At 37.4% G+C, this 25,288-nt stretch overlaps 1 protein-coding gene across 5 annotated transcripts in view; it reads right to left on the bottom strand.

The window, feature by feature from the left end:
- Positions 1-334: 334 nt before the first annotated feature.
- Positions 335-25,288, bottom strand: part of LOC126162517 (zinc finger protein ubi-d4) — a 255,780-nt gene continuing 230,826 nt past the window's right edge. For all 5 annotated transcript variants that reach the window (XM_049919081.1, XM_049919082.1, XM_049919084.1 and 2 more), the window contains 2 exons: positions 21,298-21,410; positions 335-1,176 (listed from right to left, as the gene is read on the bottom strand). In XM_049919081.1, the coding sequence (XP_049775038.1) occupies positions 1,048-1,176; positions 21,298-21,410 (242 nt within the window). In that variant the 3' untranslated portion in view covers positions 335-1,047. The remainder of the gene's footprint in view (positions 1,177-21,297; positions 21,411-25,288) is intronic.

Below are 25,288 nucleotides of genomic sequence, written 5' to 3'. Positions count from 1 at the left end.
TGAAGATAAGGTGGGTAGATCACGTAACTAATGAGGAGGTATTGAATAGGATTGGGGAGAAGAGAAGTTTGTGGCACAACTTGACTAGAAGAAGGGATCGGTTGGTAGGACATGTTCTGAGGCATCGAGGGATCACAAATTTAGCATTGGAGGGCAGCGTGGAGGGTAAAAATCGTAGAGGGAGACCAAGAGATCAATACACTAAGCAGATTCAGAAGGATGTAGGTTGCAGTAGGTACTGGGAGATGAAGGAGCTTGCACAGGATAGAGTAGCATGGAGAGCTGCATCAAACCAGTCTCAGGACTGAAGACCACAACAACAACAACAACATTATGAGTGATGTTTTTGAATTATATGCTTGACTGAACCTCATTGTGAAGGTGATAATTATTAAGGATAGAAAATACAATCCAGAGGCAGGAGCAATCAACAGATAAAACCAATCCTCAGGCTTTCAGAGCCCAGCATTCAGTCTTATAAAGCTCACTTCAGCCATAAGTTTGAAATGTTTCCCTTTATCTTTTTGTTTGATAAGTAATTCCTCTAATAGAAAAATTATTCTCATAACTCGGGTAATTACAGAAGTTTTATTAATAAGTAATATCCAGAAACATATATCTTTATAACATTCAATGATAGAAAAAGAAAATCACAGTGAGCATAAAAGTTACAGCTCTATGCCTATTGTCTAAGTCAAAGTCACAAACTGTCATGCTGAATAATATGTCATGGGAACACATCAACAGTTATAACCTGTCCCTTCATAATGCCAAAATACAATATCAACTTTTTTAAAGAGCTATGAAAGACATATTCAGTACTATGAACTACTATTGCAAAAGTAGTAGTAGTAGACAATCAAACATTTATAATAGAAATACTTCCAATCAGCTACCAAACATGTGATGCTGGTGTGACTTGTTGATGTATTAATACACAATACAAGCTGAAAGTTTACACTAAAACCTCATTCACTTAAGTACCAGAAAAGAATTACATGCAATGAAATATTTCCTGAGTGTGTGTGATAATAAATCTGATAGAAATTATTTTTTATGAAACTCCACAAGACACAGACGGCAACTCCACGACCCCTCTGGAGGTGTGGCAAGTGGTGGCGCTAGGCAGTACATGTGGTACCCTCGGTCACAATCATCACAGAAAAGTAACTGGTCCTGAAAGACAGAGAACACAAGTACTCACTACACTTCAATAATTCTTTCAAAAAATTGCCTTAGTCAGGCCTAGAATCACTCAAATTAAGCAAAAATCAAATGTAAATGTCAGTTTACAGTAAATGTGTTAGAAGATCTGTAATATAGAATAAGATAGTATGAAGCTTTAGAAATCAAAGTATTTTGGCAACTCATTAAATGTATATCAACAAATAAATAGAGGGAAGGGCTAACTTGGTGGTCGAAAGATCAACAGGAAACATTCAACCAGGGAGCCACTTCAAGGAAAGAAACATGTGGACTGGAGAATGCAACCAGGTGCAAATACTTTTTTAAACGTTTTATTTTATTGCCAGCACCAGCTTCGGGCTATCATACCATTCACTTATTTTACTACAGTATTATACTCATACCACAAGATGAATACACTGAACACATTCAGAAGGATGTAGGTTGCAGTAGTTATTCAGAGATGAAGAGGCTTGCATAGGATATAGTAGCATGGAGAGGAGTATCAAACCAGTCTCTAGATTGAAGACCACAACAACAGCAACAACATTATATTCATCAGCAGCATGCCATTCGCTCCTGCACTACATAAGAATATTTGCATGGTTAGGGCCACTTTAGCTGTGTAGCACTAACTATGCAATTATTCTTATGCAGTGTAGGAGCAATAAACATGGTGCTGGCAAATTTAATATGATGATAAAATAAATGTAGCCATCTGAAGGTGGGCATGATAGCTTAATTCTGTGAGGTAATGGGCGAGTCACCAAGCCCTGAAAATATTCGGAGGAAGCAGTGGCTGCACGGGCCGCTTGGCGAGCACGGGCTGCTCGGCAGGCCAACCATGTGGTACCAGACATTAGCCGGATGAGAGGGGTAGCCCCAGCGCATGGTCCAGCCGCATGCCTGGGAATTCCGCTGTGACGAGGACAGTGCTTTGTATCGATGGAGGAGATGTCTATGCCAGGAGTGCCAAAGATGGCGGACTTTGTGAAACCTTAATGGCAGACATTTCATAAATCGTTTAGAGATTAATAGTAGCCACATGAATCATGATACCTCAAAAAGAAACATATACATTACTATTATTTGCATGACGATTCTGATGGTGTAATCAGAGTTTCAATATCTTTATTAGTTTTAAGTTTAGTATGTGACTAAATTATACAAGTAACACACAACAACAAATTTACAAAATCTTAATGCTTCATCTGATTTTGTCGATCGCCATGTCTTTGGAAAGGTTGCAATTGGGAGCTCATTCTGGATTTGTGTCCAGCAAAACGGTAATTCCTTTGCTCTCTGTTGTTCAGCATACTATGCGAAGTGTAAAAACCTTTGCAAAACCAGTAGAGATTTCTAGAGAGTAAACCTCTCACAAAACACTGTGAGATCGGTTTTTTTCGCAAGTAGGTTTCTGGAAATTGTGAAATTACAGAGTAATTTTCACAACTAACACATGCTATTGATAGACGTCCTAATCTATCATGTTAAAGGCAATTTGCGTGGGGGCTAACTAGAGTCAAAATAAGTTGAGTGCAGGGAACAGTGGCGGTTAGCGCGTTTAAGGGACAGCGGTATCGGAGACGGTTGGAACACGTTCTCCAGTGGCGGACGCAAATCCACATCAAGTACTACAGGGCAGTCTTCAATGTTTTCTTCCACTACAACCGACGGCATCACCATGGTAGAGGGAACCATCTCAAATCAGATAAGTGCCTGCACAAAGAGTCAAATAGTGTTTGACTCTGAAGTCCCATCTCCACTTATAGATCTCGTGGATATAAAACAGTCACCTAGTATGTGTAATTCTGAAAATGGAAGAGCCGGTTAGTCCGAAATCAGAGCGCGAAAGTGTAACTAGTAGGAATTCAGGCAAGGGGAATGAATGTGGGGGAGATATGATGTCTCAGCTAATGTAAATGATCCAGGAATTGGGAAATAATATTAATATAATGGCAAATAATATCAGTACAATTCAAACAGTTATGGATACAATTCAGACTGGTAAGGGTACAAAGCGAACTGAAATAGGTTCTGCTGTGAAAGAGGAAGTTGAAAAAATTATGGATAACTTTGAAAAAGCAATTGATGTAAGTTATGAATGTGTAATGAATGAGTGTGTGAATGGTGATAAATGGAAAGATTCAGTGGTTCAAAAAGAAGTTAAAGAGGAGATGAATTTTGTGCAAGTGAATTGTGCGGGGAGTGCTGGAAAGGACGGCACATGACACGGGAGGTGCTAGATGCGACGGAGCGTCAGACGCACGGAAAGACTTGGAGAGTGGAGCGGTTTGCGCGTGGTCACGAGACATAGAAATATTTTGGAATGCCGACTTGTGAACTTGAGATTTCTGTGGCTCCTACAGTGAAGACGTAGTGCGTTTTTAGAAGTGGATATCTCGCGAGCTGTGTTGTTGTTCATAACTAATTATGTGCTGTAGGAATCTATTGTTTCCCTGTTATTCAACTTATATTTTATTTAATTGCTGGACCATCAACACCAATAAGTGTTTTTCACAAATATACCGCATTCTCAAAAGTACTTCTACTATCGTACTCATCATTTGAAGTCGTTAAGGTAGTACCTGCACATTTTATTTAATTGCAAATCTTTCATCCATAAATTTATATGTTATTTTCATAATTCGCAATTGCCTTGTGATATAAACCTTCGACCATTCAATTCATGTGTGTATTCTTCCCATATGCTGTAGACTCAGCAGTATTTGGCCTGTAATGGCAACTACATATCCTGGCCCCTGGACAACGAACCAAGCCAAAACTTTTAATATTGCAACATTGAGTCGAAGGGCGCGTAGTTTTTCGAAGGCCTGCAATTCTGGTAATGGCAATGAAATAAAGCTTATTTAAAAGTATCTGTGGATAGCTGCATACTCCGTCAACATTTCTTAACTGAATAACAACCATGGAGCTCAACACGCTCCAGTAGGGATAACACAAAGTTAAAACAATTCAGATGTTTCCACTGAAGCTTTTTCAAATTTCATTAAATTTAAGTGGAGAACAGTTCACCAGACAAATGCTTTCTCTCACCATTCCATACAGTGCATTATCTGTTTGTTATTAGAATAGCTCTTTAATGGCACTTCTGAAACTTAGTACTTCATTTCATGTTTAAGATGTTTCTCTTGCAATACTGGCATGTGAGTAACTGACGTATCTTCAAGATTACTACACACTAAAAAGGACCAAGCTTCAAGATTTATTTTTCATACTTACTTTAATTGTTTGATAGATTACAAATTTTAAAATAGTGAAGAGAGAAAGTATAATTATCCTTCCAAAAAGGGTGTGAAGTGAGTTACACAGCAATTTCTTCCTCCTGATCTTCCAAAATTTCTTGCTTACTCAATACATAAATTTGTAGGAGAATTGCAGCGAACTGTGTGAATCCTAATGGGCACATGCAAATTACGTCAATGCGATCACATACTAACTCAGCCATCATGCTGTAATGTTTGGTAATGCTTCTTTTGAAATCATTCTAGAAATTGACAAACAAAAGGCAGCACGTGTGACAGGTAGTGATATGTTCATATGTTGTTCTCATATGAAATGAGTTCAATTTTTGAGTGATAGGTGGCTTGTGCATTGAGAAAATTGCAGCCTGAGCTGTACTTGGGCATGGTCTTTTGAACATAATGACGACTCAAGTTACACTCCGCCTCAGACTCCTAAGTGTTAATATCATCCAATACATCTTAAATAAATAAGACAGCAGTAAATCTAAAGAGTAAAGAAAATTTCTGGCAGATGCAAACAATTTAAGAGTAAAGGCACTAAATAGCAGAAGTGCTGAGTCATCAACAGGCACAAAAAAAAAGTTGTCCCCTTTACACCTAAATTCTTTATGAATTTAAAATACCTGCCACTTTTACCCACAAGTGTTTTGGCTTTACATTCTCAGTTGCTGCAGTACTTAAAACTTGTGTACATGACCTTTCACACAAATGGTTGTGAGAACTTTAGATGTAACACTAGTGCCATATGTATAAGACAGAACATGAGCATCATGAAAACAAACAGAACTTCATTTTAAATGATAAACAGTACAAAAATAACATGGCAAAAAACTGAGGATGCATGTTGTTTTCTATTACCGTTTTACTATAGATACCATTCATGGCTGAAAACCACTTGTTTTATGACATCTACTTTCTTCTTTAACAAAACTGTACTTCTAACTGTATCTGACAGACACAAGAATCCATTCATAAAAAGGAATATTCATAGTTGCAAGAAAATGCACAACAGTCAAAAAGTGTGCTCAGTTGCCTTTTATTTCTCACTTGTTGAGCTATAGAACACCCATTATACACAGTATGACAAGGCTATCTAACTCAGTACTGGAGACTTACAACCTGAATTAAATATGTTCTACATTGAGTGCCTGCCATACTGTATTTCAGTAAATCAAGCTTTGTCAATAGTGAAGACAAACTTAAGTGTAAAACAGGCATAAATTTTAACTTTCAATACAAGAGTGTTTCACTAAGTGGATTCCTCTTACATCTAGCATTTCTTTGTTCTCCTCTGATTGGTAAACTCATTCACAAAGCCACTATTGATATGGGTTCCAACTATTACAAAATTTCTCAGTTTTTCGGTAGTGTAACAGACAAGCCTGATGTTCCAAAGAATTTACAAATTCCACTGTGATACCATAATTACACAACATGTACAGCATTATTAATATGTACATCTGGGATTGCAGAAAACAAATGCACCAAAACTACAATACACACAGAAAATGCACATATCAGTGAATAGAGCACATTCCCAAGTTCCAATTCATAATATTTGCCCTGGTGTAGTTCACCACTAAGGAGCAGGCATGTCAGATTATGGCATACAATGGAGAAATATGTGCATTTTGTACCCTTGAATTCACTAAATGTGAGTCAGTTGTGACAGTTCAGTGATGATTTTTTTTATCAGAAGCCTGGTAAAAGCTCCAACACACAAAACAATCGATGGGTGGTATAGCACACTGTGTGACATCAGCTGCATAAGTGGTGCGAAGAAAACAGGTTGGCCAGAACCATCAGCAGAGAAAGTGGAGCGCATGGGGGAATCAATCGCCAGGAGCCCCAAGATATTAATCAACATGTGATTAATGAACTGCAAATACCACAGTGAACTGTAGATGCATTCTATGTAAACGTCTGCATGTCAAACCATAACAGCTGCAGCTCTTACATGCATTGACTAGTCGGGACAATGTTGTTCTGACTTTTGCAATGACGTTCAGCAACTACTGAAGGATGACTGTTTTTCCCTGAAGTTAGTTTTCAGTGATAAAATCACATTTCACATGTTGGGAAAGACAAAGGGTCATAATGTGTGTGTGTGTGTGTGTGTGTGTGTGTGTGTGTGTGTGTGTGTGTGTGTGGGCGGGCACAGAACACCAACAAAAGATTGTGGCACACATTTGTTATCCACATAAAGCTAATATCTTTTGTGCCAAGTCCTCTTCAGAACTTTATGGGCCATTTTTCTTTGCACAGAAAACTCTGACTGTTTTTATGTAACTGTACATTTGTGATTACCTTAATCCCACACTGCCTCAGTGTTGGAGACTTCTCCTTTGAGGGCATTGCTGCAGCACATATGCATTGTAGCATGACTCCGATGGGGTTGTATAAGCACTGTCATTTGGGTGAAGGATCAGTGTGGCATTCGTGACTTTACCACATGCATGCAGTAAATACAGAAAAATGAACTATGGTGACATTATTACCAAAAGCATCCAAACAGTACCAACGTGCTGTTATTCTTTTGTTGGCTGCCAAAGGCCAAACAATGGTAGACATCCATTGTGGAACTAAGAATGTGTATAAGGCAGGATATCTGTTGAAAACCACTGTTGTCCGTGAATATTGTGAAAAGAGGTGCTGCTGCTTCATAATAACACATGTTCCCATATCACAAATGTCATAATGCAAAGGTTACACAAGTGGGAGACAGTTGAGCAACCACCTTATAGTCCTGATCTCTCCCTGAATAATTACGTGCCTCCAGTCCCTTAAAAAAGGCCTTGAAGGATCAACAATTACTGTTCACCGAGAATGTGCACCAGGCAGTTATGGGCTTCTTAACACAGCATCACACACAATTTTCCCAAATGTGTTTTTCCAAATGAACATCCTCAACCTGGTGTGTAAGTTGGATGATAGCCTCAATGTTCACAGCATTTTGCCTGACTACCATACCAATTCTGGACTGTACAGCCTTTGAATGGAAACTTTTTGGCTGCCCCTTATTACAAGCAAACCTTCCCCATGAATCAGTCTATCTATTAGTAACAAAGGTGCCAAAATTCTTATAGTTCCTGGAATTAATCTTTACTTAGAGACAGAAAAACATGGCAGGGGGCTAACATTTAAATATATATTTAATGAAGAAGGGGCAAGTGTTGTTACCAAAAAATTTTGGGAAGTACTTAACCAACTTACTTCTAATTGTTACATGATACTTTAATGAACAATTGGATGAACACAGCCTATATATTTTTAACACACATAATATAAAAAAGGAAAAATTGCTATCAAAAATTTTTACATGTTACTCTAATAAACATTTGCATGGACATAGGCTACATTGTTTTTAAATATACATAATATATAGATATTAGGAGGGTGCATACATCTGTAGTGTTTTTGTTTTGCATGTAGGTATTCCAGTTGCTATGGGTCTATTTGCTACGGGTCTATTTATTGATTATTTCTTATTTGTAGTTCACTGTTGTTATTTGAGTTTATATATTGTCATTTTGTCAGTTGGAGATAGTGAGTGAAGCTGTGGATGCTAGAAAATGGAATGCCAAGTGAAGAAATCGGAACATTTCTGACTTGTTCTTCTGCTGAATTCAAGAACGGTGTAACAGCAGCAGAAGCAGCCAGAGATATTTGCATTGTGTATGGGAATAGTGCCATTGGACAGAGTACGGCAAGAAAATGGTTTACTTGTTTCAAGGAGGATTGTTTTGACATTAGTGACTATTCACATTCAGGAAGACCTTGGGAGTTTGATGAAGACTATTTAAATTCATTAATCCTCAATGATCCATGTCAGAACTGGAAAATGTGATGAACTGTGGTCATTCCCTCATCATGTGACATTTGCATACAATGGGAAAAGTTCAAAAACTTCGTGTATGGGTACAGCATGCTCCAAGTCAAAATCACAAAAACCAACAGGCGGCATTATATACCTCTCTGCTTGCTTGTCATCAACTAGCTTGTGAACAGCACCGATCATTACTGGTGATGAGAAATGACACCTTTATACTAACATAAGGAAAAGAAAGGAATTGCTGAGCCCAAACAAAGCAGCAACTCCTCGTACAAAGACCTGTGTGCATCCACAAAAGGTAATGTTATGCACCTGGCGGAACAGCAATGGTGTGGTGTGCTACAAATTGCTTACCCAAGGTTTAATCATCACCACTGACATTTACTGTCAACAACTGAGATACCTTGCAGACAGAATTCATGTACAATGACCAGGAGAACTGTGTGAAATGACACTACTCCATGATAGTGCCTGCCTGCATTCTGTCAGTGATAATAAACACTATACAGGAGTTGGGTTGGGAAGTTATTCTGTACCCACCTTATTCCCTTGATCTTGCACCCTCAGATTTTCACCTTTTCTGTTCTCTATCGAACAGCCTTCAAGGAACTTCCTTTCTGGATGAAAATGCATTCTGAACATTGCTCGACAAATTCATCGTCTCAAAACCAAGTGATTTCTACAGCTGCAGAATCGAAAAGTTATCCCAGCTTGGGCAGAGTGTTGTAAATAGTGAAGGAGAATATATTATTGACGACTAAAGTCTCTGTTCTGTGCATCTGTTGTGTTTATTAAACTTATGGAAAAATGCTTACTTATGCATCAACCCAGTATATACATAAAATGTAGTAGGGAAACAATGTTAGCAAAAATCTCAAATAGTTCTTGACTGATTTACTTCATATTTCTACATTATACTCTAATGAACATTTATATAGGCTGCATATGTTTTAAAACATCAATGTACTCATTTTCTCACAGCCAGTTTTAATTATGATAGCAGGCATTTAAATTGTTAGACAAATTGTTTCTCCCATATATATTCTTACTCAACATCTACATTTTTAAGCAAAATTTGTGTACAGAATAATGTGCTATTTTGTTTTCTTCTTCACAACTGGTTTTCACGGGGAACAGAGAGTTGTATTAATGGCTTATTATTAGAATACTAGTAATGTATCTGTATTTACAATAATAACCAACAAGGTTCAAGGTCAGAGAGAGTGGGGCCGAAGAGGAAACAGGCATAGAAAGGGGAAGGGGAGAGACACCCACAGAGAGGTGGCAGGGGGAGATGAAGAGGGGGCAAGCAGATATGGTCAGAGACAGGAGGCGGTAGGAGACAGAGAAAGGGGGAAGGAGAAATTGGATAGACAGAGGAGGCAAATGAGATTAGAGCATATGTCCAATTTCTTTACATATTTAGCAATTGCGAATCACTGCTGGGTTCACTAGTAAATTATATACAAAGGTTTATTGTGAATCCATCAATCTATTAGTGAGATGTGTATTGTAATCTCTACAGTAGCTCCTGGGATTAGCCTTTACAGATAGAAAAACACAGCAGAGGACATTAATTTAGTATTGCATATAGAGTCTAAAAAGGAAAGATGAATAATCAGAAATGCATACACGGAAATATCAAGAAATCAGACAGTGGAGACTAGTTTCCAAAGAAATGGTCCACAAGGAAATGAACTGTTAATGTGCATGATGTGGAAAATATGCATTTTGTTCTTCGTTTATATTTAACCAGGACCCCAGAAAACAGAATCAATAACAGAATAATATAGAAATCATGGAACATTAAGAGCAACATAAGATATATTATGGAAATCAAGAAAAACACAAGGAACCTACAAATTACAATAGAATATCCAACCCCCCCCCCCAAAAAAAGGGGGGGGGGAAACAAACCAGACTACAAACCAAGATCAACAAACAAACAATGAGAACAGCAATTTCAGCTACAGTCAGGATGTCGTGAGGCAAGAGAATGAAGTAGTAATAGGCCAACAAGAAACTGAAAAACCCTATTTATAAAATCAACTAAAGTACTTCAATGAAGACCATGATATGTAAATAAATAAATGACACAAATTTGCAACATTTTTCTAATCTCTTTGGAAATATTATTATGTTATATCAAAAAGTGACGACACTAGAGTTTCTGAAAGTGGCAGACACTGACATGCATACTACATCAACTGACTCTGACAGAAATCCTAAACGTTGAAGATGAAGCCCATAATCACAGTCATTAAAGCTTCTGTGGACCCTATCTGACAGACAGTGGAATGGAATCTTAGATCACTGACGAGTTAAAAATTCAAAACTGTGCAATCAGCAGAGGAAGAAGTTCTTTGGGTTGGCAGGAAGAGACTGTGGATAATTATTTAGACACACAATCAACAACCATTCCTATGCACTAAATCAGAATTATACACCATGGTATGACATTACTTATCTATTCTTTAGCAGAGTCTCTACTAAAACCACTCATTAAAAATTCCAAATCTTTGTTCTGTATGGAATTCATATGTAAAAGGTGAGGAGTGGGTGAGAGTCAGAGAGAGAGGTAAAGGGAGTAGGGAAACTGGGTCACTTATTTGCTGTGAATTTCATTTGACTGAGCTGTTTCTTTAAGGTTACAGAGAGAAAGAGCTGTTAGTGGTTAATTATCAAAAGTGAGATGGATAAGGTAACACAATTTGACATTTTTGATCAGAGTAGATGCAGATAAGTGAGTCAAGAGAAAGAGAGTTTTGTTGATAGGTAGTTCTCATGACAGAAGTGTTGGCAATACTGCAAGATGAACTAGGATCGGAATAGCATGTTACCAATTTGTAAAACCTAGTACTGGTCTGGACCAGGTGTAAGTGGATTTATGTTCACCAAGGAAGAAACTGGTTATAGTGGGTGAGCGAGCCAATAATATTAATAGATGTCTTGAGTACAATATAGAGAGCGATCTGATAAAGACGGTATCCGTAACAAAATTATCAGTGTTGGATTTATATGATCAACCTTATTTGAACACTTCTGTCACAAAAGTTAATTTGACGTTGGAACAGCTACTTATGTTGTGTACGGGATCATACATTTGCATGGTTCCTGTTGATTCTATCAATAGCTGGGATTATACGGGCATTGCCTTTACCTCATCAGGAAAGGGAAGGGAAACTGGTATGACTAATAGCAGGCAACTTCAGGAATAGGCTTTATCATGTATGGTAAAATACTAGGGGTTACAAGCATCACCAGGGCACCTTTTATGGTATGGAGAACTGACAGGAACCAAGTTTTAAAAGAGGTTCTGACTGAAACAAACATTTAGTTTGAGAAGGAAACCAAACAACACAATTCTATAATGCTGCAACAGTACAAACAAATGAAATTTTCAAATTTTTACCTATCATCAAAATTTTATTTCTATCCAACCATATCTCAGTCAGTGTGAAATACCAGCTGTCCTTATTGTACTTGAATATTCGAGGACTAAGGAGTGACGTTAACGAACTACTTACATGCATAATTGTCAAACTTAGTTAACATAATCTGTCTCCCTGTACATCATGTCACCACTGGCATTGATGTGTTAAGTGTTATAGGATTTATGTTACTGTCTCAGTTCTGTAGAGAAGAAATGGAGAGAGGAGGAATTTCCACATTCATCCACAATTGGCATAAATTCAATAACCTAGATATTAATAGATTTTGCATGGAACAGTATATGGACATATGTACAACAGAAGTACAATTTAATAATAAATCCTTTATATCCGCAGGAAATTTTAATCTGATCATAAAACATACTGAACCTCTACTGACCTATTTAATAATAAAAAACAAAGAAAAAGTGGTTGACGGTGATTTTAATATACAATTTCTTAAAAACTCACCCGGTATGAATCAATTGCCGTCAGTAACACATTCATTTACTTAATTCCAACTGAAAACTTCCCAGCAAGGATAGATAATTGGTGAAAAACAGCAATCAATAATATCTTTATAAAAAGGTCTAATGAAAAAAGTTCAAGATGGTTCACTTAGCCAAAAATTGATTACTCTCTCACATGAGGCATAGCCTTAGAGAAGACAGCTCCATAGCCATTTGGGAGGATTTGCATGCTCCAGCGAAGTCGAAGGCTACGCCGACAGTAGCACAGCTACTTCCACAGTTACCCAAGATGGGCAGGCCTCGATGGAGGAGACAGACAAATCATGTCTCAAAGAGGGCAGGGGAGGAGGGGCTACAGAAACACATGGAAGCCAAACCCTCTAGGGGAGTGAACACTAAGGGAAAATCCTGGTCTTCCAAATTGGGGGTTGGGTTTGGAGCTAACAACTCCATCTCTTAAAATGGAGTAGTTGTGGACACCACACATTGGCCTCAAAAGGATACAGGTTATAGAATGATGACCTGAGGAGGAAAATATTTAATGAGAAGGAGAACAGATATTATGGTAAACAGCCCCTACCCCTCTTCCAACGTGAGGACACTTAAGAAAACTAGTAAATTGCAAGAAATTAGAGAAGTAATGGGTCAGAGTGAAAATAGTGGAGCTACAGTAATTACGATGGAAAGGGCAGGGAATGATAGCATTCGAGAAGCATATACTGATGTATAGTGGAGGAGATATAGACCATCATGGTACTGGCTTTCTTATATGTAGGTCAATGAAGGCAAATGTTATTAGTTCCATAGCAATCTGTTTTGTCTTCTTTGAGATTTGGGGCAAAATTTTTTAATGTTACAATGATGTGTGCCTATGCCCCTACGGAGAATGTGCATGGAGATGAGGAGGATGCACTTTACTCCAAGCTGGAGGAGTAAGTCAGCAAAGTTTAAAGGCATGATGTGAAAATGATCCTTGGGGGTCTGAACTCAAAAATAGGGAAAGAAGATGTGTATACAAACATAACAGGAAAAGAAAACCTGTATGAAGTAAGTAATCATAATGAACTAAGTCTGATAGACTTTTCCATTAGGAAGGAAGTGATGATAAAAAACAAATGGCATTCAAGGAAATATTATTAATAAATGCACTTGGGGATTGCCATACAGAGTTACAAGAAACCAAATAGATCATCCAGTAAGGCCTTCGTCAAAAGTAGACGAAACACACACACACACACACACACACACACACACAAATGCAACTCACTCACACATCTTAGGCTGGTTTCAGTTGCCTGAGACAGCAGTTGAGTGTGTGTGTAGTCTATTTTTGGTGAAGGCCAAAAGCTTTATTTATTTGTGACAGTCTTTTTTGTTGTACCTATCTGTGACCCAGCATCTCTGCTATATGGTGTGTGGCAAACGGATCCTGTAATTATAGATAAACAACATGCATAAGATATTATGGAAGTTAGTAGCTGCAGAGGGGTAGCCATAGCCACAGATCATTACTTGATGCAGGTCAGATATAGACAGAAGACAGATATGCAAGAAACAAAAAGAGTTTGGGCAAAAAAGGTACACAATATAGAAAGTCTCCAAATTAAAGAAAAGCAGGAAGATTACAAAAAGAAATTAGAAGAGATTTTAGACAAAAGAAAGAACAGACAGAAGAAAGGGGATGTTGAAACAAAATGAGAGATACTGAAAACAGCCATCAGTAAAGCTGTAGAGGAAGTACTGGGGAGGGTAGAACACAAAGATCAGTTAAATGTTTCAAGGAAGAATGTTCACTGGAAATCCAAGAGAAAATGAAGTGAGGCAAAGAATGTCACATAGGAAGAAAAGAATAGCAGCAGAAGAGTATACAGACAAGAGGAAAACAGCACATAAGTTGTGCAAGGCGAAGAAAGGATAGTATGAAAAAAGTAAGATAGAGCACTTGGACAAAATGAAGGATGATAATGAGATATGAAAGTTCTATGAAAAACTGAAGACAAGATTTCAGCAGAGAGTAGTCTACTATAGGGATAAACATGGAAACTTAACTGAAGATGAAAACAAAGCTTTGGGAAGATGCCAAAAATATTTTTCTGAGTTATTCAATGGAAAGATAGGAGGTAATGGAGAGGAAGCCTTCAATCAGGAATGTGAGGAACTGGATTTGGAATTACAAGTAAAGGAGTAGGAAGTCGAGCCACCAGACTACGAGTAAGTGAAAAAAGTAGTAGTAGTAGTAGTAGAAGAAGAAGAAGAAGAAGAAGACAGCATAAAAGACAAATTATAAAATTCGGGGGAAAGAAAATGGAGATGGCTGTTAATGAATTAATAAAGGAAATACAGGTAAAGGCGGAAATACCTAAGGACTGGAGCTTGGGAATAATATGCCCATTACATAAGAAAGGCAATAACCAGAGTGTAGCAAATACTGTGGGATTATTCTCTCGGATACAATATGTAAGGCTGAGGGTATTAGCCTGTCAATTACAATGCTGGATTGAAAGATTACTGGGAGATTATTAGGCTGGAGTTAGGAGAAATAGATCCAAAACGGACCACATATTTTTATTTAGTGTGGCAGTGATACAGAAATTGGATGAATATGACATGCAACTTCCTTGGTTGTGCATTGATTTTATACAACAACATGGCAGTCTAGACAGGAATAAGATTCTCCAAATTATGAAAGATTTTTGAATCCCACTAAAATTAGTGAGACTGTCAGACACAACAATGAAAGCAACAGCCTGGAAGGTCAAAATAGAAGTAGAGTTGTCAGGAGAGTTCCATGAAGAGAGGAGACTGTGGCAGGAAGATGTGATTTCTATGCTACTCTTTAATTTAGCACTAGAGAAGGTAATTCAGCAAATGCCAACAAACTCAGAGGGAGCAATATTTAATCAGCAGGTCCAGTTGGTGGCATATGTTGATGATGTAACATGTCAAGAGCTTTGAAGGATGAGAGTTTACATTAGAAGAGCTAGTACAGACAGAACAAAGTATGTGATGCTGGAAGATCCTGGTTGGGATACAGAAGAGACTTGAATAAAAATAAAAGGGAAAGAATATCAAAAAGCATAAGTATTTAAATATCTAGGTTTGATAATAACAGAAAATAATTAGATATCAACAGAAATTCAAGAAAGAATAACGAGTGGAAACATGCTATTATTCCTTGCTGAATAACAATTCCAGAAATGCTAGTAAGAGTACAAAAATCAAAATACATTTGACTATATTAAAACCTCTAACAATGTATAGATCGGAAGGCTGTGTGATGACTACAAAGAGAGAAGGCTGGTTATCGCAATGGGAAAGGAAGATTCTGAGAAGGATATTTGGGACAGTGAGAGAGCAAGAAATCTGGAGAACAAGACAAACACAGTATTACTTTTCAGACATATTAATATTGCAGTGAAAATCAAGCCAGGAAGAATAAGATGGGCTGCTCATGCACAGAGAATGCCAGAAACTCAGTGTTACGAAAGTGCTTAGAGGAAAGCTCGAGGGGAGAACATGAAGTCCCAGCAAAAGGTGGCTTGAAGATATGGAAGAGGACTTCAGAGCAATGGGGATCAGGAATTGGATAAGGAAAGCAAAGGACAGAGACGAATGGAGGCATGTGGCTAAGGAGGTAAAGGTTGCACAAGATCTGTAGTGCAGACCAGTAAGTAACACTACGATGCGAATTAATTCCAACTGCAAACTTCTCAACTACAGAAGTTCATTACTGAAAAGCAGCAGTTGATACCTTTATAAAAAAGGTCAAACGAAAAAAGTTCAAGAGGGTACCCAGTAAGCCGAAAATTTATTTTTTTACGAAACTCTTAAAAAACACATATTGGAGAGATGTATAATGCTCATGACATGAATGAAAAATGCAACACATTTAATGAAAAAAGTTCTTACCCTATTTGAAAACTGTTTTCCAAAAGTAACACAGATTAAACCCAAGTCTACAAAAAAAAGCCATGGCTTACTCAAGGGCAAAAAGGAGACTGTATATGCCATTAGAAGCAATTCTGATGTTGTTCCTATAGCTCATCACAAGGCAAATTACAGAATATTGATGATAGTAATACAGACATCAAAGCAAACACATTATGAGTAAAAGGATAGTCCCATCAGGCAGCAAAATAAAGATAATATCGGATATACAGAAAGAGACTGGCCGAACCAGAGACGAGCTTTAATAGTAAATGAAACATTTGCAACAGATGTGTGGAATGTTGTTTTATAACTGTTACTGAAAAAGGGGGTTGTTATGTTCAGTAGATGCTTCCATGAAATAACTCAGATCAGCCATTACAAAAAACATCAATAAGATGACTCTCACTATACCAGCAAAATTAATGTTCATTATAAAATTTAAAAAAATTCTAGTTGTTTTGATAAAATATCAAATATGTTAATTACAGAGTGTTCTTCTGAGTTTAGCACCATATAAATCTATTTGTGTAATCATTCATTTATCATTAGAATGTTTCCTGTCCGGCTTAAATATGCTGTTATGTCTCCGTAAACAGAAGACGACAGGAAATATCATCACATGTCTATCAAATTTCACTTATGCCAAAATACTCACAAATTTTAGAAATGGTAATATAAAAGTGGCTTCCTAACTGTCACAATACAAACAATATTTGATTAAAGTCACAGTTTGGATTCCTAAAGGGTTCTGGTACCGAGTAGGTTATTTAAACCTGCATTGAAAATGTACTGATTTGCTAGAGAATAAATTATGGGCTACTGGCAGATTCTGCACTCTGTCTAAGGCTTTTGACTGTGTAAATCACAATATCCTTTTAATTAAATCAGAATAATGTGGTGTAATAGGAAATGCTACAAAATGGTTCCGATCATGATTTCTGGCAGGAAACAAAGAGTATCCATGTGAAAAATTCTTTTAGGAAGATACGAGTCACCACACAACTGGTCACTAAATACATGTAGTGTCCCACTAGGTTCACCTTAGGGCTCTTACTTTTTCTTGTATATGTCAATGATCTTCCATCAGTGACATTACCTGATATGAAGTTTATTTTGTTTGCAGATGATACAAACATTGCAACAAATAGCAAATCAAGTATTGTTTCAGAGTCACAGGTACCTGAAATTTTTGTGGACATTAATGAATGCAGGTCAGAAGTTCTATGAGATCTGCTCCCAGTATGTGCCTAAGCCATGACAACAAGCAGATAGAAGAGGTTACTAGTGGTAAATTCTTGGGATTACAATGAAATTCAGTTGGGAGGAGCACACCACAGACCTGCTGAGGTACTAAATCAAATATTTAGTAGCAACGCAGATGTTGTCAGACATACGTGATAGAAAAATAAAAAAGCTAGTGTTATTCACTTAATTTCATACCATGCTGTCACACTGGTCATTTTTTGGTGTAACTTATCAAGCCTAGTTAAAGTTTTCCAAGTCCAAGGTATCTAATACAAATTGTATATAGTGTGAACTCAAGAATGTCCAGCAGAGATCTGTCGAAGAAACTGGGGATACTAACTACAGCTTCCCAATATACTTATGGTTTGATTAAATTTTTCATAAGTAACATATATCTTTTTCAAATCAACATTTCTGTTCATGAAATTAATAACAGAAATGAGAATAATCTTCATAAGGATTTGATGTCACTTACTTTGGTTGATCCTAAGAACGATCATATGCACCTTGGTATACTGTACATTTATATGTTTTGTGACAAGTAAGTTATTACTTCTCACATGAAAACATTTTTCAGATTTTTAAGTTATTCCATTGATTTTTTTGTTTCATGACACTTACTAAATCACTGAGGATAATATCACTATGGATCTATGGGATAAAGTATTTCTAATTTAATTTAATCAGCCATGGTCTGTTGTTTCAGATACATGATTACGCTGCTTCAGGAGCAGCCTGTAACTGGCTTACATGCTGTCTTTCTGGTAGGCAACATAAGGCAGAAAAATAACAATTAAGAATACTTTTTACACAAAAGAAAATTATTAATGGTGTACTTCAAGTCTCTTCATTAGGCCCTTTGTTATTCTTAAATTTTTATAAATGATTTATGACATCATAGGTAAGCAGCAGGGACACTGACACTTGCATGTGATAAGATCCTTGTTATTAAAGGACATAATGAAGTTGATTTACAGTTTAAGTCTTCGCAAGAACAACATTTACAAAAAGATGTTTCAGGCACAAATGTATGTTTGTATATGACAATAACACCCTCATCATTCTCTATCAAGCCTGATACTTCATCTGAGCATCTGCCAGATATCTTGAAATAAGCTACTGGAGACAGACAGTGCATATTTTATTTATGTGTAGTATGAATTTCATACGTGTGCCAACCTCCTAAGTCTGCTATTGGTGTGCACTGTACTTCCACCAGACATTCAATGCAAAATTGTAAAACAAGATTTATGGATAGTGGAGATTCATATGGCGAAAAAACTTATTCACCAGGAAAGCAAATAATTAGATAATGTATGGAATCCAAATATTTTCATGACTTTTTCCTCAGTGAAGAAGACAGAATATGCCAAAAGGTAACGGTGAACAGCACTCCATAGAACAGCTGGGCTCCACTTCTTACCATCGAGGGCACTGCCTATGACAAGATTGGTTGGTCTTGTAATTATGACCTTTACATGTGAGCAAAATACATAAAGAGTGCTAATAAATTGTGTGTTGTAGGAACCCAACATCAGTCTCTGATGGTTCATCTGAAAATGGCTGGAAGATGCCCTGGTGAAATATACTGAATAATGAATGGAAAATTGCTGCAATTTTACAACATCAGTTAGTATTCAGTATGGTGGGAAAATTTCAAGTTTCTTGAAAGAATGCATGATCTTTAGATATATTACAGAAAATGCATTTAATGCTGGCTCAACATAGCATTAAATGCATTTTTCGTCCACCTACAAAAATGCATGCCCTATTAGGTACAGTGAAAGGTGACTTGCGGTTCCACAAACCGCTTGTTTACCGTATCTCGTGTAAATGCGATATGGCATATATCAGAGAAACTGTATTACAGACAATGCAAGGAACGCAGAAGAAACACTGAATTTAAGCAACCAACAAAAGCTGTATCTGCAGAACACTGCATGGCTACAGGGGACTCCATGAAGTATGAGAATGTGCAATGACAGACTTCATATTTTTGACACTGTATTCTGAAGGAGGCTACTGAAATATGAGTGGCTGATTGGCTGATCAATAGAGACACTGGGTTCACTCTCAGCAAAGCTGGAGATCCAGCACTTAGCCAACTAAAATCACAGTGTCAGCCGAGAGCAACTTCTGTGCCCGACACAGGTCACAGGAGCACTGAGGGACCAGATTTCATGCCCAGCTTGTGGTGGTGCTGTCCCCCCACCATTCCACCATCGTGGCATGCGACCGGCAGTGGAGAGATGGCTGGGGGACAATAAGAATATAAAGGAGGCAGGATGTAGCAAAGACACTCATTCTACAGCTATCACCTGGAGATGACAGCAAGGTACACTGTTGAAATATTGTGTCACGAATATGAATGCACCTGACTGGACATCAGACAACAGTACAAACAACAGTATACTATTATCCAAATGATCCCTCACAGCCCAATATGTAACTGAATGGATTAAATTTTATTTTTCTTTGCAGAGTAGAACATGTCACAACTGTTACATTTAAGTGACCATTGGACTGTATTAGCACCATGCTAAATTTCATAATAACACACAAAACCCCTGAGACACAGACTTTTGTGTAATTTAGGCTGACATACCACTATTGTATCACGGGACGTGTCACCTTTTAGGCATTTGATACCTGTAACAAGTATTCTTGACAACATGTCTACTGTGAGATCCACATCATCCAGGTTTCATAACTGACACGTCATTTGATATGGAGGTGCATAATGTATGCCACTGCCAATGGGCTCAATGCCAAGATACAGGGCTACGACTAAATATTTTACATGCAGCTGATGGCAAAAGCAAGAAATCTCTGAACAAATACAAGCTACAGAGCATCAAGCATAGAAGATTCTTAATTATAACATTTTACTTGTGCTACCCATCCCAGAGGTAGCTTGTTTTGAAACTTGATGCTGGAAAAAACTAATTGTTAGCAAGGAGTACAGACAAGAGGTTGGATTTAAACCATTATCTTTAACTTGTGTGCTGATGTCCTAGGTTAAATTTCAGCCTTCTATGTCGTGTCTAGCAGAGAAAAGTCCTGTAACTGGTAAACAGTGCATCAGACAGGAATATTCCCCATCCCCTAATTACTCACCTTATACAGGACTGGGAGTTGTGGATTGACTCATAAACAGCAGCAGCTTTCAAACTTTAATTTTCTCTCTCTTATAAGTGATGTTTTAAATTATATTAAATTAATATTTGCAGTGTAATATAATAATATTTCATTATGTTAAATCACTTCATTGCATTGCACTTGAATAAAATTTACATCTTTGACTCATTTCCATAGTCCCAAGACCCCTCCCTCTTCATGGGCTCTATGTAAAACAACTAATTTAATGTAACATAAGGTTCAATATATCTAAAAACAAAGATGATGTGACTTACCAAACAAAAGCACTGGTAGGTTGATAGACAAACAAACAAACACAAACATGTTTGTTTTTGTGTGTGTGTATCAACCTGCCAGCACTTTCGTTTGGCAAGTCACATCATCTTTGTTTTTAGATATATTTTTCCCACGTGGAATGTTTCCATCTATTATATTAATATAAGGTTCAGCTATATATCTGAGGACTAGAACAACAGATAATTTCTGAAATATTAGGTGAATGATTTATAACCACTGAACAAACTCCATAAAGATAGCAGTTGCAGAAACTTTCAAGTGTATTGAACAAATGAAGATCAGTAAATAGTCACTGCTTATTACTTACCCACTCTAGACATAAAATATCACTCTAAATATACAGTCATGTAAAACAAACATAATTTTTTATGGTGTTAGATTAAAACACACAGAGGATAACATCTCTCTCTCTCTCTCTCTCTCTCTCTCTCTCTCTCTCTCACACACACACACACACACACACAAGACAGAGAGAGCAAGAAAACGTATTCTCTTATACTTACGTCATTGTCTGAATTTCCACAAATTGAACAGCATTTACATTCGATACATTGCCATCTGTATTTCCGCACTGAAATGATCATGTTAGGTGTGAACTGCAGACAGGTTGGGTGACCTAAATAACGTAAAAAAATTGTGAAAAAAGTTACTCAAATAATAGTCCATTTACACTGGAAGTGTTTTCAATACTTAACACAAAAAGGTTCAACTTTAGTAACATAACTAAAACATGAAATTGAGTATCTTCGAACTACAAACAATCCTGGAACTTAAATAAAGTTTTCCAGATACAAAATTTTATGCACAAACAACCCATAAAGTGAAACACCAATGCCCATTAGTTGTCTTTTCATAATGATCTACTGGTGCGCCACAAATGTGAGTCAACTCTACAAATAAATATGAAAATATGCAGTATAGTTTCAGTGGAAGTGTACCTTTAATCATTTCTCTCTTAAAGTCACACCGTAAAATAATATCAACTCTTCCAAGTTACAGTCCATATAATGTGGAACGGCATTCTGTTACACATAAAATCTTCACACAATATCTTCAGATCTTATATTTTTATTAGACCTGCTTTTTGCATTACAGATCACAACTCTAAATACTTTGCCTCTAAGATACATCACCTCACACAGAAAAATATGTCACAATGCTAACGAATAACTGTTTTTGGTATTTAATTGAGCACGGTGTACCACAGATATTACAAAAAATATTAGCTTTACAACCATATCACATAGCTTAACTGACAGAAAAATATTGAATAATGTGTCTCAGGATGAACATGCTCACGTGACAGAAAGAGCAGCACACTAGCTTGTGAAACAGGACTTTGAGTGGGACCTGGTTTGAATATATAAAGCAGATTAATGACCGTAAGTCTTGTCCAACGGCCTGGGTGTAGTTTTTATGCAGTTTTCCAGTTTACGTAGGTGAATGGTAGGTTGTTCCCCAATCTCTGCTTCATAAAATAAAACATAGAATGAATTTCAGACGACTCCCACACAGTTGGCAGTTTCAGAAGCAGTGGAGATGTAAGGAGGAATATGGGGAGAAGGAATACTGCAGAAATTGTCAGCTAGAAGGTCTAAGTCCAGGATCTTCTAAATGAAATTAAATAACACAGTGCTATTAATGCAGAATCAGCTGACACATTAATAATTTAGAATGAATACACACCAATCTGATATAGATGGCTTTTCTCCAAAACAAACTTGTCAGATATGTAAAATTTAAACACAAAAATCCTCTAAAGTAGCATTAAATGGATTTGCCAGTTAGGATGCAATTCCCAATACACGCATTTTTTGAAATTTTGAAAGTAGCAGTAATAACATGATGGGAGCGAAAAACTATCTACAGATAGTACAGAAACCAGACTATACTTATAAGAGTTGATGGACACGGAAGGAAAGCAGGGTTGTAGTCTTTCACCAACATTATTCAATCTGTACATTGAGCAAGTGTCAAAGGAAACCAAGGAGAAATCTGGAAAGGAAATTAAAATTCTGGGAGAAGAAATAAAAACATTTGGGGTCTGCCAGTGACAGTGCAATTTTGTCAGAGACCGCAAAAAATCTGAAGGATCAGAGAAAGAAAATGGATAATGTATTGAAAAGACATTACAAGGTGAACAACAACAAAAGTAAAACACAGGTAACTTAGTGTAGTCAAAATAACCAGGCGATGCTGAAGGAATTAGGCTGGGAAATGAAACACTAAAAGCAGTAGACACATTTTGTTACTTGGGCAGCAAATTAAGTGGTGATGGACAAAGTAGAGAAGATATAAAATGTAGACTGACAATCACAAGAAAAGATTTTGTAAAAAGAAAATGTTGTTAACATTTAATATGAATTTAAGGTTACAAAGTCTCTTCTATTTTTATTTGCGGGGGTGTTACCAATAAACAGTTCAGACAAGATGCGAATAGAAACTCTTGAAATGTGATGCTACAGAAGAATCCTAAAGCTTACATGGGTAGATTGAATAACTAATGGAGAAGCACTGAATCAAACTGGAGAAAAAATAAATATATGGCACAACTAAAGAAGGGATAGATTGATGGGACACATTCTAAGGCATGAATGAATTATCAGTTTGGTATTAAAGGAAGTGAAGAGGATAAAAACTGTAGAAGGGGCCAAGGCTTCAGTACATTGCGCAATTTTAAATGGATATATGTTGCAGTAGTTTTGCAGAGATGAAAGGCTAGCACAGGATAGACTAGTGTGCAGAGCTGCATCAAACCAGTCTTCAGACTGAAGACCATAATAAACATTTTATTCCATGACTTAACACTCACTAATACTTAGCTGTCTTCCAATTTATCATAGAAATAACACTTTGTATATGGTTGATAAATTCACATTGTAAATAAGCTGGTACAGACATTATTTATATCAAACAATGTACACTCTTAAGGTCACTAGACAAAAAATTAATTGCCTTCTCAGTAGCATGCATTCCTTTCATTAGCCTTGATAACTGCTGTGATTCAATGAGGTGTGGATTGGATAAGGTTCTGAGATGTACAAGGCATTAACGTAAAACAACTCCTGCCACAAATGCTCGTGACTATCAATCACACTGTGTTGGTGAAATCCATTGAGTTTCATCTTGTTCCATGAAGCAATAAAGATTTTTTGCTGGGTTAAAAGTGGATGAAGGAAGGAAGGAAGATTGGGTTTAATGTCCCAGCGACATCAAGGTCATTTGAGATGGAGCCAAGCTTCAACTGTGTCAAGGATGGGGAAGGAAATCGGCTGTGCCCTTTCAAAGGAACTATCCTGGCATTTGCCTGAAGTAGTTTAGGGAAATCACAGAAAACCTAAATCTGGATGGCTGGACACAGGTTTGAACTGTTGTTTCCTCCCAAATGTGAATACAGTGTTCTAACAACTGCGTCATCTCGCTCGGTCGAAGTATATGAATTTGCACAGGCAGCCCAGACGTGTAATTTCTGCAGAATGTCTCTAATGCCAAGCACAGTTCTGGCTCAATAATTACTGTTCAGGGATAAGGTAGGTAATATGATTTTCATGGAAATGCTGTGTGGCTCTAGGGCCTCCCGTCGGGTAGACCGTTCGCCTGGTGCAAGTCTTTCGAGTTGACGCCATTTTGGCGACTTGCGTGTTGATGGGGATGAAATGATAATGATAAGGACAACACAACAGCAAGTTCCTGAGCAGAGGAAATCTCCAACCCAGCCGGGAATCGAACCTGTGCCATTAGGTATGACATTCCATTACGCTGACCACTCAGCTACCAGAGGCGGACATACGATTTTCATGAAAATGCTGGGCAAATGGCACAATCTGTTTTTAGAACATCTCAGAACCTTCCACAGCTTCCATTGCCCCTATCTAGCATGCAGCTTTCCTAGCACGCCCTGCCAAGATACATGATGAATACAAAATCAACCTTCATTGACATAATGACAGAAACATGACCTATCTGACTACATGTTTCCGGTTCCCCACAGTCCATGAGCTGTATCTCTTTGCCTAGTGTAGGTGAGCAACTATGTAGGCAAGAATGAGTAAAGCTCTTTTGCATGCAACTAAATTCCAAATGCATGTTCAATGTAGCTTCTTGTAGGGTGTTGTTTTGCAAACATGTTGAACAGGAGCAGTGTTGACAATGTACAGCAATTCTAGCTAGCTAGCTAGCTAGCTATGGAGTGGGACACTGGCTAATGGTCTCATCCATAATGATTTTCTCTTGGGTACATTTCAGATGTAAATTACTTGCTGACTTTTGATGTCTGCTGTGGTAAACATATACAAGAGGACATGGTAATCCAGCTGAGAAATGAACCACATTCTTCAAGGGACTGCAAAACACAGTCACCATCTTTTCATATATTCTCTGAGCACCGGACCTGACTCCACCTTTTTATATGCCTGAACTTACAATTAGCTCTGACTTGTAGAAATGCATATTTTTTGTCAAGTGTGCTTATGTTGTAGATCACAGAGTATATTT

The sequence above is a fragment of the Schistocerca cancellata genome, chromosome 2, assembly GCF_023864275.1.
Source record: "Schistocerca cancellata isolate TAMUIC-IGC-003103 chromosome 2, iqSchCanc2.1, whole genome shotgun sequence".
In the NCBI taxonomy this organism is placed as follows: Eukaryota; Metazoa; Arthropoda; class Insecta; order Orthoptera; family Acrididae; genus Schistocerca; species Schistocerca cancellata.
Note: the sequence above shows the minus strand (reverse complement) of the source record. Positions and strands in the feature narration are given on the sequence as shown.